The following is a 16,945-nucleotide window of genomic DNA, read 5'->3' as shown; positions in this document are numbered from 1 at the left end:
CATTAACTTTTTATGATGTCTTTTGCCTTTCTAGAGATACTTGCATTTTTATCATTTAAAGGACTCCATTTGCATTACTTTTAGAGCTTTTAGATTATTTAATACTGTAAGTAATCTTAAATCCAATTTGAAACTATGGCACACATGTTTATCTTCTCTCTTGCATCTAGAAGTGTGAAGAATTATAGTATCGTCAGCATTTCTAAAACTATTATGTTATTTGCATTGTGAGCAAATGCTTATAGTTCCTCACTTCTACATTTTAAGCAGAATATACAGTCTTTTGTCAAATACTTCTGGTATGCATTAAAATAGAGAAAGGAATATTGTTTTGATTTAGTCCCAAACCGCTTTCTCTTTGGAATGAAGGAACTGGAGACCAGCAGGGTTATTGAAATTTCTTTCCATTTTATTTCACATATGTTAGTTAACAGATTTTTTTGGATATTCACATTTTATGCTGCAAGTGTCCTATTTTAGAAAAATAATAGGTAGAAATCACATTATGCAAATCTTAAAGCTTACCATTAGTTTAATCAAAGAGTAATTAATATGAGTGTATATTATATTTATATTTTCCTTGGTGACACTTAGCAGTTACAAGAGGTGGATGACATGGGTACATAGCTTTGATAATTATGTTACCATTACCCGAAAACATAAAGGAATGAATGGAAGCACTTTTTTTGTTTTAAGATGAATTTTGTGAACTTAGGTTCATGAAGTTTTCCTCTCTGTATTACTGCTTGTACTCAGCATTAATTTCTTATGTCTGTGCAAAAGTAAACTACTGCATTCATTTGTGTATAGATCACTGTTTGAAATTAAAGAGAAAAAAAAAAGATAAAAGAGAGTACTTGAAATCATCTAATGTGAGATAATGGAAGCTGAGATAATTTCATGGTTGGATAGTTACCTGGAGTTCTATTTTCCATTTCACCCTACCATCCTTTCTGTCAGAGCCTGTGTTAGAGCCCCTGGAAATAAAAAACAAATGTTAATTAAATTTCTACTAATAAGTCATTGGGGAGAACAGAAAGAAGAATAATACACAGTATGGTTTTCCACTGAGAAAGTAAGGTTTTTGGCTTGGATTCCATGACTCAGAGTTATCTGGAATTTTATTCACAGATTATCTTTTAACTAGGTTGAGGGTTCCTTGGGGTTAGGAACTACGTCTTACTTAGTTTTGCTTCTCAGTGCTGGTCATAAAGTAGATACTCGATAAATGTTTAAAGAACTTGATGTCTCCTTTTTTGGGCACAGAAGCCCCCTGTTAGCTCCCTTATATGCATTCTTCTTTTAACCAGTTATGATTAAGCTCTAAATCTCTCTCTTCATGTCTTTCTTTTAGACCTCAGTTTTTCTAAGATATCTTTTTTTTCTTTTCCTCTTAACTATTTTTTTTAAGTTGCTAGATTTCTAGATTTCTTCTCTTCCCCTCTTACCAGCGTATCTTGCCTGGTATTTTAAAATTGTTTTAGTAAAAACATTCATATTTTTCTAATTAGTTGCTTTGACCTTTAGCTAACATGAGTCTGTATTTTTGGAATATGATAAAGGATGGGTTATTTGCTACACAGATTTTAATTTAGAACTGACATATTTTTGTCCTAATATTCTTATACTATCTGAATATATTTGATTTCTGTCTTGTTTTGTTTTAGAGAGTAATCTTAACTTTTTCTTGAACTCTGTTCATCTAATTTTGAGATGGTCTTTTGATTACATGTATATATCTGTTAAGTACAGAACCCTAAGTTGAATGCATTTTACACAGATTAAGTGATTAATACTTTGTGAGTGAGTGAGTGAGAAAGTCTCTTAGTCATTTCTAACTCTTTGTGACCCCATGGACTGTGGCCCACCAGGCTCCTCTCTCCATGGAATTCTTTAGGCAAGAATACTGGAGTAGGTTGCCATTTCCTTCTCTAGGGGATCTTCCTGACCCAGGGATTGAACCCATGTCTCCTGCATTGTAGACAGATTCTCTACTGTCTGAGCTACTTGGGACATCTAGTACCTTATGAAGTCATCTCTTTTCTCCATCAGTCTTTTCTTAGAGGACTGAATTCCTAAACAAGTCTGCCCTAGCTAGGTGCTGAGTAGGTGCCTGCTTTCTGAAGAGTTCTTAAATTAACTTTTTGATTATAAAATGCTGTTATCTAAGTTACTGTGTTTTTAAGGGAATAAAATATTATTCTTAGCAAAATATTTTAAAGAAAATTGATTGCTTTTTTTTTTTTTTTTTTTAGCAGCTGATGTTCCATCAGAGAAAGACCTTAATAAAGTCCTTCAGCTTTTGGAACCTCAAATTTCCTTTTTAGAAGATCTAACTAAAATGGGAGGAGCAATGCGATCTGTTCTTACTCAGGTTTTAACAAACCAACAAAACTACAAAGATCTGACTTCTGGTGAGTAAAATTTCAAAGGGAAGAAAGTTAAAATTTACTTACATTATTATAATAATGAAAAATTATGTATTTTAAAACTTAAAATGTAGATTATTTTAGTAGAATGCTAAAGCTAAAAGTTATTAAGAATACTTCTTATATTATGGATAAAGAAACTGAACCCCAGAAAAATTAAATGACCAATTCAAGACATCACAATTAACTGATTTTGGGGTTGGGACTAGAACCCAGACTTCCCAAGTTTGGTGTGACATATTTGTAATTATACTTTACCTCCCTTTCTCCAAACAATAACAGCCATCATTCTTGTGTCTTCATGTTCGGTATCCCTAAACTTTTGTGTGGGATTTTATAGTGATGTAGAAAAACCCCGGAGTTTATAGTGATGTAGAATTTAAATTATGAAACTTAAAGTTGTTAAATATGTTTGTACTGTAATATAAAATAGTTTTTACATCTTGGTAACTTAGCTCAAATTTGTCGTTTGGTAAATATATCAATTATTTTAAAACCTTATGAATATTTTAAATAATGTTCTTTGTGCTTTTAAATAATGTTCTTTATGAACAGCATGTTTTGAAAATTGAAATTTATCTTCCTTCTTTAGAGTGGTGAAGTTTTTATGTGTATTGTTAATTACATGTTATTTATAGATAGTCTCATCTGATTGGCTTTGGGCTATATATTAGAGCTTGGGTGGGAAAGGTACATAGTAAACCAAATATTCCTATCCCTGCCCTTACAAAACTTATGGTCTAGTGAGGGGAGGTGACATTAACAAAACCTCCATACCAAAAAATTGCTAGCCCTTATGTCATAACATAAAACTGGAAAAAAAATGTGAGGCAGTTGTTTTCAGACATTAGACAACAGGAAACACAAGACTGTAAACCTTTGAGAGAAACAAAAAGCAAGAGGTGGGCCTCACAATTCTCTGAATCTCTCTCTGGGGAAAACTTTCTGACTAACGGGGAGGGCTGGCATTGAAGCAGAGTGTGGTGGTCCAGCTGAGTTAAGGGGGCAGAGGTCACAGTTTAGGGCAGCTGAAGCAGTTGGAGCCTGTGGAATCTTTGGTGCAAAATAGCAAAAATTTGTGGGTCAGATGTATGAGGAACCTGAAAGTGCTTGGCTGAGAACTGAGATACACATATACAGGATGAGACTACCTAAGACTTACTAAAGAGGGCTGTGGGGTTAATGGCAGATAGTGAAGATAAATATAATAGAGATAATGGAAATTAGGCAGTGTTGGGAGACACTGGAGTATCAGCTCAACCGAACTGGAGAGACCTTATTAATAAGCTAGGCATCAAGTTGACACACCAGAAGGCCATATACCTTAGAGTAAGTTCTACTCCAGGTCAGTCTTAATGAAGCCTAGAACCCTGACAGAGTTTGGAGATTATTCCTGCCAATTTACAGGGCTTTTAAAGAATCTTGAAAGTGAAAGTGTGAGTTGTTCTGTTGTGTCCGACTCTTTGTGACCTCATGGACTGTAGTCTGCCAGACTACTCTGTCTATGGAATTTTCCAGGCAAGAATACTTGGGAAAGAAAGGGATTGGGTTGCCATTCCCTTCTCCAGAGAATCTTCTCAACCCAGGGATCAAACCCGGGTCTCCTGCATTATAGGCAGATTTTTTACCATCTGAGCTACCAGGGAAGCCCAAAGAATCTTGGGCTTTCCATAAATTTGCCCCTTCAGTTCAGTTCAGTCCAGTCCAGTCACTCAGTCATGTCCGATTCTTTGCGACCCTATGGACTGCAGCACTTCAGGCTTCCCTGTCCATCACCAACTCCTGGATCCTACTCAAACTCATGTCCATCACTTCGGTTTTGCCATCCAACCATCTCATCCTCTGTCGTCCCGTTCTCCTCCTACCTTCAGTCTTTCCCAGCATCAGAGCCTTTTCCAGTGAGTCAGTTCTTCTCATCAGGTGGCCAAAGTATTGGAGTTTCAACTTCAACATTAGTTCTTCCAATAAATATTCAGGACTGATTTCCTTTAGGATGGACTGGTTTGATCTTTTTGCAGTCCAAGGGATTTTCAAGAATCTTCTCCAACACCACATTTCAAAAGCATTAGTTCTCCGGTGCTCAGTATTCTTTATAGTCCAACTCTCATTCCGTACATGACTACTGGAAGAACCATAGCTTTGACTAGATGGGCCTTTGTTGGTAAAGTAATGTCTCTGCTTTTTAATATGCTGTCTAGGTTGGTCATAGCTTTTCTTCCAAGGAGCAAAGCATCTTTTAATTTCATGGCTGCAATCACCATCTGCAGTGATTTTGGAGCCCTCCAAAATAAAGTCTGTCACTGTTTCCACTGTTTCTCCATCTATTTGCCATGAATTGATGGGACTGGATGCCACGATCTTAGTTTTCTGAATGTTGAGTTTTAAGCCAACTTTTCCACTCTTCTCTTTCACTTTCATTGGGAGGCTCTTTAGTTCTTCTTCACTTTCTGCCATAAGGGTGGTTTCATCTGCATATCTGAGGTTATTGATATTTCTCCTGGCAATCTTGATTTCAGCTTGTGCTTCATCCAGGCTGGCATTTTGCATGATATACTCTGCATATAAGTTAAATAAGCAGGATGACAGTATATAGCCTTGACGTACTCTTTTCCTGATTTGGAACCAATCTGTTGTTCCATGTCCAGTTCTAACTGTTGCTTCTTGACCTGCATGCAGATTTCTCAGGAGGCAAGTAAGGTGGTCTGGTATTCCCATCTCTTTAAGAATTTTCCACAGTTTGTTTTGATCCACACAGCCAAAGGCTTTGGCATAATCAGTAAAACAAAAGTAGATGTTTTTCTGGAACTCTTTTGCTTTTTTAATGATCTTGGCAATTTGATCTCTGGTTCCTCTGCCTTTTCTAAATCCAGCTTGACTATCTGGAAGTTCTCGGTTCATGTACTGTTGAAGCCTGGCTTTATGAGTTTTGAGCATTACTTTGCTAGCGTGTGAGATGAGTGTAATTGTGCAGTAGTTTGAGCATTCTTTGACATTACCTGTCTTAAGGATTGGAATGAAAACTGACCTTTTCCAGTCCTGTGGCCACTGCTGAGTTTTCCAAATTTGCTAGCATACTGAGTGTAGCACTTTCACAGCATCATCTTTAAGGGTTTGAAATAGCTCAACTGGAATTCCATCACCTCCACTAGCTTTGTTCATAGTGATGCTTCCTAAGGCCCACTTGACTTCACATTCCAGGATGTCTGGCTCTAGGGGAGTGATCACACCATTGTGGTTATCTGGGTCATGAAAATCTTTTTTGTATGGTTCTTCTGTGTATTCTTGCCACCTCTTCTTAATATCTTCTGCTTCTGTTAGGTCCATGCCATTTCTGTCCTTTATTGTGCTCATCTTTGCATGAAATGTTCCATAGGTTATCTCTAATTTTCTTGAAGAGATCTCTAGTTTTTTTCCATTCTATTGTTTTCCTCTACTTCTTTGCATTGATCACTGAGGAAGGCTTTCTTATCTCTCCTTGCTGTTGTTTGGAACTCTGCATTCAAATGGGTATATCTTTCCTTTTCTCCTTTGCCTTTCTCTTCTCTTATCAGCTCTTTGTAAAGCCTCATCAGACAACCTTTTTGCCTTTTTGCATTTCTTTTTCTTGGGGATGGTCTTGATTGCTGCCTCCTGTACAGTGTCACGAACCTCCGTCCATAGTTCTTCAGGCACTCTGTCTCTCAGATCTAATCTGTTGAATCTGTTTGTTACTTCCACTGTATAATAGTAAGAGATTTGCCCCTTACAAACTAAAACTGAGTCTTCAGAAATTCTATGTGATCAAGCTGTAAGTCTTGCAGAATTAAAATTAACACTCTTCAAAGGAAGATAGCAGAACCCAGAATCTTTGATAATGTGTCATCAGAATGTCCAATATACAATAAAAACTGTTAGACATACAAAAAAATAAGAAATTGTGCAGTGTAACTAAGAAAAAGGACACTAATAGAAATTGACCTTGAAGTGGCCTAGATGTTGGATTTAGTAGATAAAGAGATTAAAAAACTATTACATATATGTTCAAGAAGTTAAAGGAAAATATGTTCAACTTAATTAAGAAATAATTAAAGGAAAGTTTGTGTTCTTTTGGCCACACTGCATGGGATGCGGAATCTTAGTTCCATGACCAGAGAGTGAACCTGCACCCCCTGCAGTGGAAGCAGGGATTCGTAACCACTGGACCACTAGGGAAGTCTCTGAAATATATTTTGTTAATTAAAAGTATTGCAAAAATTTCATTTATTGTTACTGAGATAAACACATGATTTTTATTATTCAGAAGATATTTAGTCATTTCTTATGTAGGACCCTTGAAGTCCTTTATTTTTTATAAACTGTGGTTGTTTTTAATTTTGGACTTGAATTGAAGGATAGATGTATTCCTGTCTAATCTGTGCTGAAAGTTTTATTTTCATTTTTGTTTTTTTTTTTAAATTAGACCAGAGATTGGGCAGAGATTTAAATAAACAAAGCTATTCTAAGTATTGAGAGTAGCAGAGAGAGGAAATTGAGGAAAGCTCAGCAAATATTAAACAAACTCATTTACTATATATTTTTATAATCAGAGAGATTGAAACCTTAAAGATGTATAGTCTCCGTGTGTGTGTGTGTGTGTGTGTATGTTTGCTTAGTCACTCAATTGTGTCTTGACTCTTTGTCACCCTATAGACAGTAGCCCGCCAGGCTTCTCAAATTAAGAGGTGGCAAATGACATGGTAACTTGGCTTTCAGAAAATAATTTTTTCTTTTAAAGAACTTTTAAATGTCAGTATTTTTCTTTTATTATTCTTCTATTCTCCATAATATATTAGGAATCAAAATAGAAGACAAACTTGGCATTAATATGATCAAATGCTAAGTGAAATGTCTAGGATTGTTAATTCTAGAACCTAAACTTCTCAAAATTTTGGAATAAATTTGTTTTAAGTGATACTTCTGTACAAGTTATGCTTTTAATTACTTCAGTGTCATTATAAAAACATTTTATGCTTGGCAAAACAGAAATTAAGAATAGTCTCAGTTATAATATTTGAAAATTCCACTCTTTTTCCCTAGGAAGCCTTTCCAAAAACTTTGCTTTGGGTCTGGTTGCATGGTATTATAAGAGCACAGATTGTGAAACCAAATGGTGAAGTCTACTGCAGATTTGTCACTTAACCATATTATCTGCCTTTCTGTACAATAAAAGTTCCTTGAAGATAGGAATCATGTTTTATCAATCTTTGAACCCCCTGTGTTTTGTATATAATCTCTGGCGTCTTTAAGATGCTCAATTGCTTACTGGATTTCATTATTTGCCATAAACATGCTGTACATTATTAATGCCAAACATGAGCACAGAAATGTCTGATAGCTATTTTATATTATTCATTCTAGGGTTTCCCCTCCAATTAGAATAGTCATCTATTTTATATGTGTATACATTATTTATTGAGGTGGCTGTATTTATGTTTTGAATGGAATATTTTTTTTTCTGATTTTTAAATGTACTTTAAATATTAGGTCTTGGAGAAAATGCTTGTGCAAGGAAAAGTCATGAAAAATACCTTATAGCTTTGAAGAGCTCTGGACTTACATATCCTGAGGATAAACTTGTATACGGTATACAAGAGCCATCTGCTGGCGCTAGCACTCTGGCAGTTCAAGGTTTGTTTAAATATTTAATTTGAACAATGGTAACTTTTCTGTATTAAAACAAGAAACCCCTCAAGCTTTACTCATTGAAAAAATTTAAGCGCTGTGTCATTCTTTGTAAGGAAAGTAATAAAAGTAGTAAAAATTTGTAAGCAAGAAAGGATAGATTAGTCAAAGAAGATACTTTGTTTTTCTTCAAAGGGATTCAGTTAGTTTATCAAAGGTTCTAGTTTGAACTCATGAAAAATATAGCACTTGCTATTTAGGAGTTGCCCAAAACTTTAGTAGTTCAATATTTTAGTAAACCATGGTTTAAAAAGAAAAGAAAGCAATCCTTCTGAAACATTATTTGTGAATATTAAATCTGTGTTTTCACTGGAGGTTTCCTGTTGAAATATAAACTGATTGGGCCCAGATTTAAAGATAAATGTTAAATTCCGCCAAGATAACTATTAGAATGAGTTGTCTTAACAAAACTTTAGCTTTTGATATTGTTATGTTTTAAAGTAATTTTAAGGTTAAAGCAATATGTAACAGTTATGAAGGGAAACTTTTTTCTCCTGTCCAAAGGTTTTGCAAGTGCAGCAGGAACATTGGGACAACTAGATTCTTCAGATGAGGTGAGTTAACATTTGAAACATTTAAAAAGTAGTATTTAAAAGTTTTAGAACTACCATACAAATTTGTGGATATTTTGTAGTTGAAATTCTTCATTTTGTAGACATGGACACTGAAGCCCAGAGTGGAATAACTTAGTCAAGGTCACAGCATTACTTAGTGACAGGATGAGGACTGCAGCTAGATTTTTACTTCTTATTTGTAAATTCATTTCTATTTTTATAGTTTAGAAATGAGAGCTAGAAAGGCATAGATATTTCTCCTATGAAAATATCCTCAGATTTATCCAAAAATTAGCTAAGTCTAGAATAATTTGCTAGAAGAATATGAAATGTGCTTCTTTTCTAATCTCATAATAAAGTTATATCTTCTATCTCAAGAGTTATTAAAAAAAGCAAAGTACTGAGAAATAGACTGTCAGTTTGAAATGTCAATTTTTATAGTTTATTAATAATATTTCTAATAAATTACATATAACATTCCTGTAGTTTGTTAGTATGTGATTTATAAAGAAAAATTCCTTTTTGATCTATATTTGTTTATAATCTTGGTTTTTATAAAACTTAATTTTCATATGTTTATTAATTTATACATTTAATGTTGGACATTTTAAAAACTAAATTGTTTTTAAGCATTTACATTTTTTTCCTTTGAAAAAACCCATTTTGATGTGGTAATGTCATATGAACTAAGCCAAATATCCTTCGTTTGAAAGCACGATTTCTTTTATGGATATGTTACAATTGATCTGATGCCTTATAATTTAAAGTTTTTAGTAGCATATTTCCCCTGTAAGAAGGCTTCCACAAAATGTAGTATTTTGTGGAATCTCATTTAATTAACAATTAACAGGAACTTGTTAATTTTCAACAAACTGGAATAGCCAGAGGTGCCTTAATTGTACATAAGTACATTGTAGCAACACCGTATTTTATGGTAGGGTGCTGGAAGGAGATCCTTCTGTGTGAGTGTGCACCCAGGGTTGGGGGGTGGTGCTTTTGAATTTCTTCTAGAAGTAACTTTGTGAGGGGTATCAGAGGATTTGAAATAGGGCCTTTCTTTGTTCATTACCATTGCTTTTACTCTGTTCTTCTTTAGGCCCTCTCTGTGTTCCTTCTGTTCATTTCTCTTGGATTCTTTGTTTCAGCAACTTCTATGTGTAATATAATTTATATAATCATTTACTCCTTAATTATGATTATATTTCAGTAAATACTTGTTGATGGTGACAACTTCAAAATACTTCATTTTAGTTTGCATTCTCATAAAATGCTATTTTTGTGATAGTAGCTGAGACCACCTAGAGTTTGTGAAGTATACTTAATATTTATATTTAAAGACAGTAAGATTTTTTGATCTTTAAATTGTATTTTATAATTAAACTCTTAGTTTATTTAAAAGTACTTTTTAACTAGCAATAAAACCTATGACCCAACAGTCCCGCTACTGGGCATATACCCTGAGAAAACCATAATTCAGAAAGACACATGCATCTCAATATTCACAGCAGCGCTATTTGCAATTGCCAGGACATGGAAATGACCTAGATGCCCATCGACTCATCAATGGATAAAGAAGTTGTGGTACATGTATACAATGGACTATTACTTAGCCATAAAAGGGATGAGTGTGAGTCAGTTGAACTGAGGGGGATGAACATAGATCCTGTTATACAAAATGGAGTAAGTCAGAAAGAGGGAAAACAAATATAGTATATGAACACATATATGGAATTTAGAAAAATGGTACTGATGATCCTGTTTGTAGGGCAGGAATAGAGATGCAGACAGAGAGAATGGACTTGTGGACGCAGCAGGGGAAGGAGAGGGAGGGATGAATGGAGAGAGTAGCACTGACATATATATACTACCATTTAGTAAAACAGATAAGCTGCTGTATGACACAGGGAGCCCAGCCCGGGGCTCTGCGATCACCTAGTGGGGTGGCATGTGACTGGGGTGGGAGGGGTATATATATGTGTGTATATACACTTAACGGCTGATTCACTTTGTGTGGCAGAAACCAACACAACATTGTAAAACAGTTACCCTCCAATTAAAAAAACAGTACTTTTTATACTTTATGTATTTATCATATTCTTTAAATGGGATGAAAATGGGGTCATTTGGACATCTGAAAACTTAAGAATTTGAAGTAGAGTTTTTCAGCTGGATATAAGTTGAAGGGATACCCACTTTGGTTTTTCTTTAAAAGGAACTTGAGCTTTTCTTAGACAGATCTGAGTTTGAATATTGCCTCATAGTATCGCAATGCTTTCTGCCAGGTTTTAAGCTTCTTAATATGAATTTTCTCATGAAAAAATGGTGATTATTCTAGTGTTAGGATTAAAGGGAATAACATATGTATTACCGCTCATGAACCAGATACAAATTACACTCTTGATAAATGTTTTTTGTCCTAGTGCTTTGTATGTAGAAGGTATTGAAATACTGAAATTTTCAGCTACCATGGGTCATATGATAGACATTTTTGCTTGTCTTTCCAGAGAAAATAAGTTTATTAAAGCATGGATTAAGAGTAATGAAGTTTATCTTTAAACTTTTAAATTGAAAGTTTACTCAAATATTATACACTGTGGTTGTTTTACCAGTATTCTGAAATATGAATAAGCTACAGTTTATCCAGTAATTTTTATAATTTCCAATTTTTTATTATAAGATACAGTGCTTGTATTTCTTTTCGAACAGTTAACTCTCTAAGATACGGAATTGCTTGACTACAGGGTGAAAAGTAAAAGTGTTAGTTGTTCAGTTGTGTCTGACTCTTTGGGACTCCATGGACTGTAGTCTGCCAGGTTCCTCTGTCTGTGGGATTTTCCAGGCAAGAATACTGGAGTGTATTGCTTTTTCCAGGGATCTTCCTGACCTGGAGATCAAACCTGGGTCTCTTCCATCTCCTGCATTGGGAGGCAGATTCTTTACCACTAGTGGCATCTGGAAAGCTCCAGACTATAGGGTTGCTGCTGCTGTTAAGTCACTTCAGTCATGTCCAACTCTGTGCGACCCCATAGACAGCAGCCCATCAGGGTCCACCGTCCCTGGGATTTTCCAGACAAGAACACTGGAGCGGGTTGCCATTTCCTTCTCCAGTGCATGAAAGTGAAAAGTGAAAGTGAAATCCATGGGATTTTCCAGGCAAGAGTACTGGAGTGGGGTGCCATTACCTTCTCCAGACTATAGGGTAGGCATATCTTAAATTGTATTAGGTTATATTTTTCTGTTAAAAAAAGGCACACACACTTATTTAAGATGACAAGTATGGAAAACTACAAAGATAAGACCATTACCCAGGGCCAGACATAGAAAGGTTTTAGTGATAGGAAATTTTCTATTTTAAGACTGCAATCATAATTTTTTTAATCAAAAAATTTCATATATGTTTTATTGACTTACATACTAACAAAGTCAAATCTTGAGCTAGAAATAGAAAAGTTGTGTAATATAACAAGACAAAAATGAGAATCAGAAGGAGGCAATTTGAAGGTTTAAAAAATTATGAATTCTGGAGCATTCCTCTTGCCTAACTTTCTTATAGATGAGGAAGCTGAATTTCAAATAATAAACTGATCCACTGGACAAGTGAATTCCATCTTGTCAGTAGTAGAGTTGCAAATGGATGCTAGGTCTCCTCTCTGCTGGTCTAGAGTTTTTAGTGTAAGGTGGATAAACCCAACCGTTCTTACTATTTCTGTGCAGCAAATTTGTCTTAAACTTTGTTGCTTACAATTACCATTTTTTGTTTTGCTAACAATTTTATGACTCAGAAATTTGGGAATGGCAGCTGGGCAGTTCTCACTTAGGTTATCTCACGAGATTCCTGTTATTTGTTGGCTGAGAAACTGCAGTCATCTGAAGGGTCAGCTGAATTGGAGATATAAGATGCTTGGACGGGGCTACCAGTTGATGCTGGCTCTGCACAGGGAGCTCACCCTGCTGGAGACCATCCAGCAGGGTGGTCTCAAGTTGTTGGGCTTCTCATATAGTTGTGGCTTTTCCCAATGTGAGTAACTCAAGAGCAGCAGCTGTGGAGCCTTTTCTGTGTTAGTCTTGGAATTTTACATACTATTACTTCTACTGCATTCTGTTCCTTATGAGTTGCTAAGGTGGGTTCAATGCAGAAGGAGGTAAATTCCACCTCTCAGAAGGTAGGGATGTCAAAGAATTTATAAACATGTTTCAAAATTTCCACAACCAGGATGTGAAATTTGCCATTCTTTTTCCTGGATTCTCTTGGTAGCCTAGAAATGACTGGTGATTATAGCTAAATACAATACAGTAATTGATTATGTATTTTCCTGTCTATTTAAGTAGTACTTGTCTGTTGGGAAAAACTATAACATGATAATGAAATACCACTTTAGCCAGAAATGGCAACTGTAGTGTTTTAAAGAAGATCAAAGTTTTCTTTAGTATAATAGTTATATTACTACATCTCAAGAGAATGAAAGCTTATATTTAAAGTTATGAGAGTTTTAAAAGAATTGATCTTTACCTTGGTAGAATGAAAAGGGACATATTAAAATTTTACTAGGATTCATTGCAGCTTAAGGAACAGAATATAGTTTTGAATCTGATTAAAATGGAAGCTAACATTATCATAACTTTTCTGCTAATCTCTACTTGGGATCTCTATTGTGCTTTTATTTCTTAATGATAAACATTATTTTATTAGGACCAGTGATTTGGATGGAAAAAGCTTCCTTTTGTGCCTAGGTAATTATAAATAATAAGTAAGTTAATTGAGTTTTAATGTGATATATTTAGAGGGAAAATATAAGAATTTCCACCCTCTTTCTTTCTTTTTTTTCCACCCTCTTTCTTAAAAACTTTATTGTAGTATATTGCTTTACAATTTTATATTATTTTCTGCTGTACAGCAAAGTGAGTCAGCCATGTGTATATGTTATCCCCTCTTTTGGGGATTTACTTCCCATTTAAGGCACCACAGAGCGTTAAGTAGAGTTCCCTGTGCTGTACAACGTGTGCTCAGTTGCTCAGTCATGTCTGACTCTTTGCAACCCCATGGAATGCAGCTTTCCAGGCTTTTGGAAATTTCCAGGCCATGAAATTCTCCAGGCAAGAATACTGGAGTGGGTTCCCATTTCCTACTCCAGGGGATCTTCCCGACCTAGAGATCAAATCCATGTCTCTTGCATTGTAGGCAGATTGTTTGTCTATTGTGCCACCTGCAAAGCCTAATGATGTTTGAAAAAACTGATTTAAAACTATTTTAAATTTGTGTTATAGTTCTTTTCAAAGCATTTTTACATATATAAATGATGAAAATGCAAGCAGTAATTTAATAAGGATGGAATAAATAAAGGAGAAAGTAGATGAAAGGATAAGGAGATGGAAAATGTTAATAGAAGTGTACCAGAATTGATGCTTTTTAACTGTGGTGTTAGAGAAGACTCTTGAGAGTCTCTTGGACTGCAATGAGATCCAATCAGTCCATTCTAAAGGAGATCAGTCCTGAATATTCATTGGAAGAACTGTTGCTGAAGCTGAAACTCCAATACTTTGGCCACCTGATATTCTGAAGAACTGACTCATTAGAAAAGTCCCTGATTCTGGGAAAGATTGAAGGCTGGAGGAAAAGGGGACGATGGAGGATAAGATGGTTAGATGGCATCACCAAATCAATGGACATGAGTTTGAGCAAGTTCTGGGAGTTGCTGATGGAAAGGGAAGCCTGGTGTGCTGCAGTCCATGGGGTCACAGAGTCAGACATGACTGAGTCACTGAACTGAACTGAGATACAGATGTTCTTGAACAAATATCTATTTTATGCCATTTAAAAATTTCGTTAAAGCTTTTAAAGCCATATTGCATTTTATTTTGCAACTGCAGTCACAAATTATATGTTTGCTTTTAGCATTTATATTTGAAATTTAGTGAAGAGCTGAATATGGCTTAAGGATTGGAATTTCTGCACCCTTACTCTACAGGCCCATAGGGTTATTGAACAAACCCCTTTTGTGATTTCATTCTTACAATTTAGCGAAGTGTATGAAAAAGGAGACAGGATGAGAAGAGGGCAATGACATCTCAAAAACTGCTATAGAGAGGGAGTTATAACAATTAAGAAAATGTTGTAAGTTAGAATTGGAAGAGATCCTAGGCGTAGTCTAATTCTGCCAATTTGAAAAATGAAGAAACAAGTTTGAAGCTCTTTAACAGCAGCAAGATTTTTCCTGTTTAAAGATTTACTTGATGAGCATACTGCTGTCTACTTAATTTTATTCATACAAGTTGTGTCAGATATTTGTCCCTGCTGTCCCTAGAGTAACAGAACATTATGTACTCAGCAGGGCTATTTATACACATGACATTCTTCATACTACTACTTCTTACTTTTTTTTTTTTTTGGTGTGTGTAGCTAATATGTAATAGGAGTTTAAAATGTTCTTTGTCTTGAATGAAGCTGAAATAAAATAGAAACACATTTTAACTTTATGAAGTACTTTAAAATGTGAATTTATGTTTATTCATTTTTTGTTTAGATTTGTTCAGTCATCAGATAATTCAGTTCAAAAGAAAATTATCTCCAGTATTATATGTACATGGATGTAATAGAGAGTTTCTTAGAGAAACTAGGACTGTTTAAATCAAGATAACTTTTCAAGGAAAGATTATTTTCACTGAGGCTATTACCATAAGCAGTGTCCATTTATCTATGTGTATTTACCAGATCATTAATCTTTGTGACTTTGATACATTCTAGCTGTTAATACTAATTTAATAAATAAATAAACACATTTTTCCCCCTGTGTAACCATAAAATTTGAATGTCCATTGTTGAAAAATTGACAAATAGAAAAAAGAAAACACTTACCTCCAGCTGTGCTCTCCAGAGATTACCACTATTTATTAATTTGTTTGTTTGCCTCTAGTCTTCTGTATTTCATATTCTTACATAAGAGAAATGATCACTTAACAAAGTAAGTTACTATGTACTTTGTTTGATAGCTCTAATTATTAGGAATCTCTTCTTAATACCATGTTAAATATTATAATTTTCCCACCTTTCTTCTTGTTTCTCCCTATGGAAACATTTTAATTTTACTTCATTAGGTACCCCTTTAACTTTTTAGCTTTAGTTACACAGTATTCTCTGGTATTCATAGCTCTTTCACCTGTTCATTCCTTTTTAAAATTATGATCTGATTTTGGTACAGAGTCACAAGGATAGCTTATCGTGAAGCATGTTATGGCTTCCTTTAGGCCTAAGGTTTTTTGTTAGCATTTTAGCAGCAGTGCTAAACTGCGGTAGAAGCTCCAGTGGTCAAATGAAACACTCAGGTCCCTCACTCACTTACCCCTTCAGATTTACAGCTGACAAGTTTGAGAGCTCCCTCTCTGCTTTGTATTTGTAAAATTGATTTAAAGCAAACAGTATCATGTTACAGTGGCTTACATAAATGTTTTCATTTTATTCTAGTTTCCCAAGATCTCCTTTGGATTTTATTTTTATAATCTGCTGTGTTAAATGTTTTAGCCTTGTGTATTTTGTATTAACATTGAATATTGTTTTAACCAACTGTGAATTTAAACTTGACTTCTTTTTATGGAGCTCATATTTTTTCATCTGTCCAGTAAATCCATCAAAGAAAGAAAGGTTAATTTGGGTTGAAAAACTACCTGTAAATTTTGCAGGCTAGGAGTTTGAATCTGTTTTCTGGGGAGTTGGCAGGGGGCAAGGTGGGGTAAAGGTCTTCTCTGATATTGGACATAGATATCAAACTCAGCTAGGAAGGGAGTCTCCCTGTGTGGGAAACACACATGCAGTGTTGTCTACTTCTCTACTCAGGAACCTAGTTAACAGTTTCTGAGAGTGTTTCTGAGAGCTGTATGAATGCTGTCTCAGTTGAGGTTGTTTATTTCCTCTCTTGTTCACTGGACCCATTATTTTCCCCCAGGGTTCTATACTGTTTTCTCGTGGATAAAAGGGGAAGAACTCTAACTCTCCATCTTGAGTTTGGGGTGGGGTCTTGTTGTCATGATAACTAAATTGTTTTCGTTTTCCTTAATGCCTGAATGTCCCAGCACTGGAAGTTATTCCTGTTTGTTGAAACTTTTGTTCTTGGTATTTGCCTGGTGGTCCAGTAGTTAAGACGCCATGCTTCCACAGCACGGGCGGGTATTCCATCACTGGTTGGCGAACTAAGATCCTACATGCTTCGAGGAGCGGCCCAAAAAAATAGAACTTGAAATAGATACACACTCATCCATTATCTTGAGTAG

The 16,945-nt window shown here is 35.1% G+C and overlaps 1 protein-coding gene across 6 annotated transcripts in view; it reads left to right on the top strand.

The window, feature by feature from the left end:
- Positions 1-16,945, top strand: part of UBR3 (ubiquitin protein ligase E3 component n-recognin 3) — a 204,872-nt gene that overhangs the window by 37,355 nt on the left and 150,572 nt on the right. For 4 of the 6 annotated variants that reach the window (XM_061435633.1, XM_061435608.1, XM_061435641.1 and 1 more), the window contains exons 3-5: positions 2,256-2,414; positions 7,932-8,075; positions 8,634-8,683. In XM_061435633.1, coding sequence (XP_061291617.1) covers positions 2,256-2,414; positions 7,932-8,075; positions 8,634-8,683 — 353 coding nt within the window. The remainder of the gene's footprint in view (positions 1-2,255; positions 2,415-7,931; positions 8,076-8,633; positions 8,684-16,945) is intronic. The other 2 variants (XM_061435648.1, XM_061435616.1) reach the window with 1 other exon arrangement.

This window comes from Bos javanicus, chromosome 2, assembly GCF_032452875.1.
Source record: "Bos javanicus breed banteng chromosome 2, ARS-OSU_banteng_1.0, whole genome shotgun sequence".
Lineage (NCBI taxonomy): Eukaryota > Metazoa > Chordata > Mammalia > Artiodactyla > Bovidae > Bos > Bos javanicus.
The sequence above is the reverse complement of the archived record's forward strand: the minus strand, read 5'-3'. Positions and strand labels throughout refer to the sequence as shown.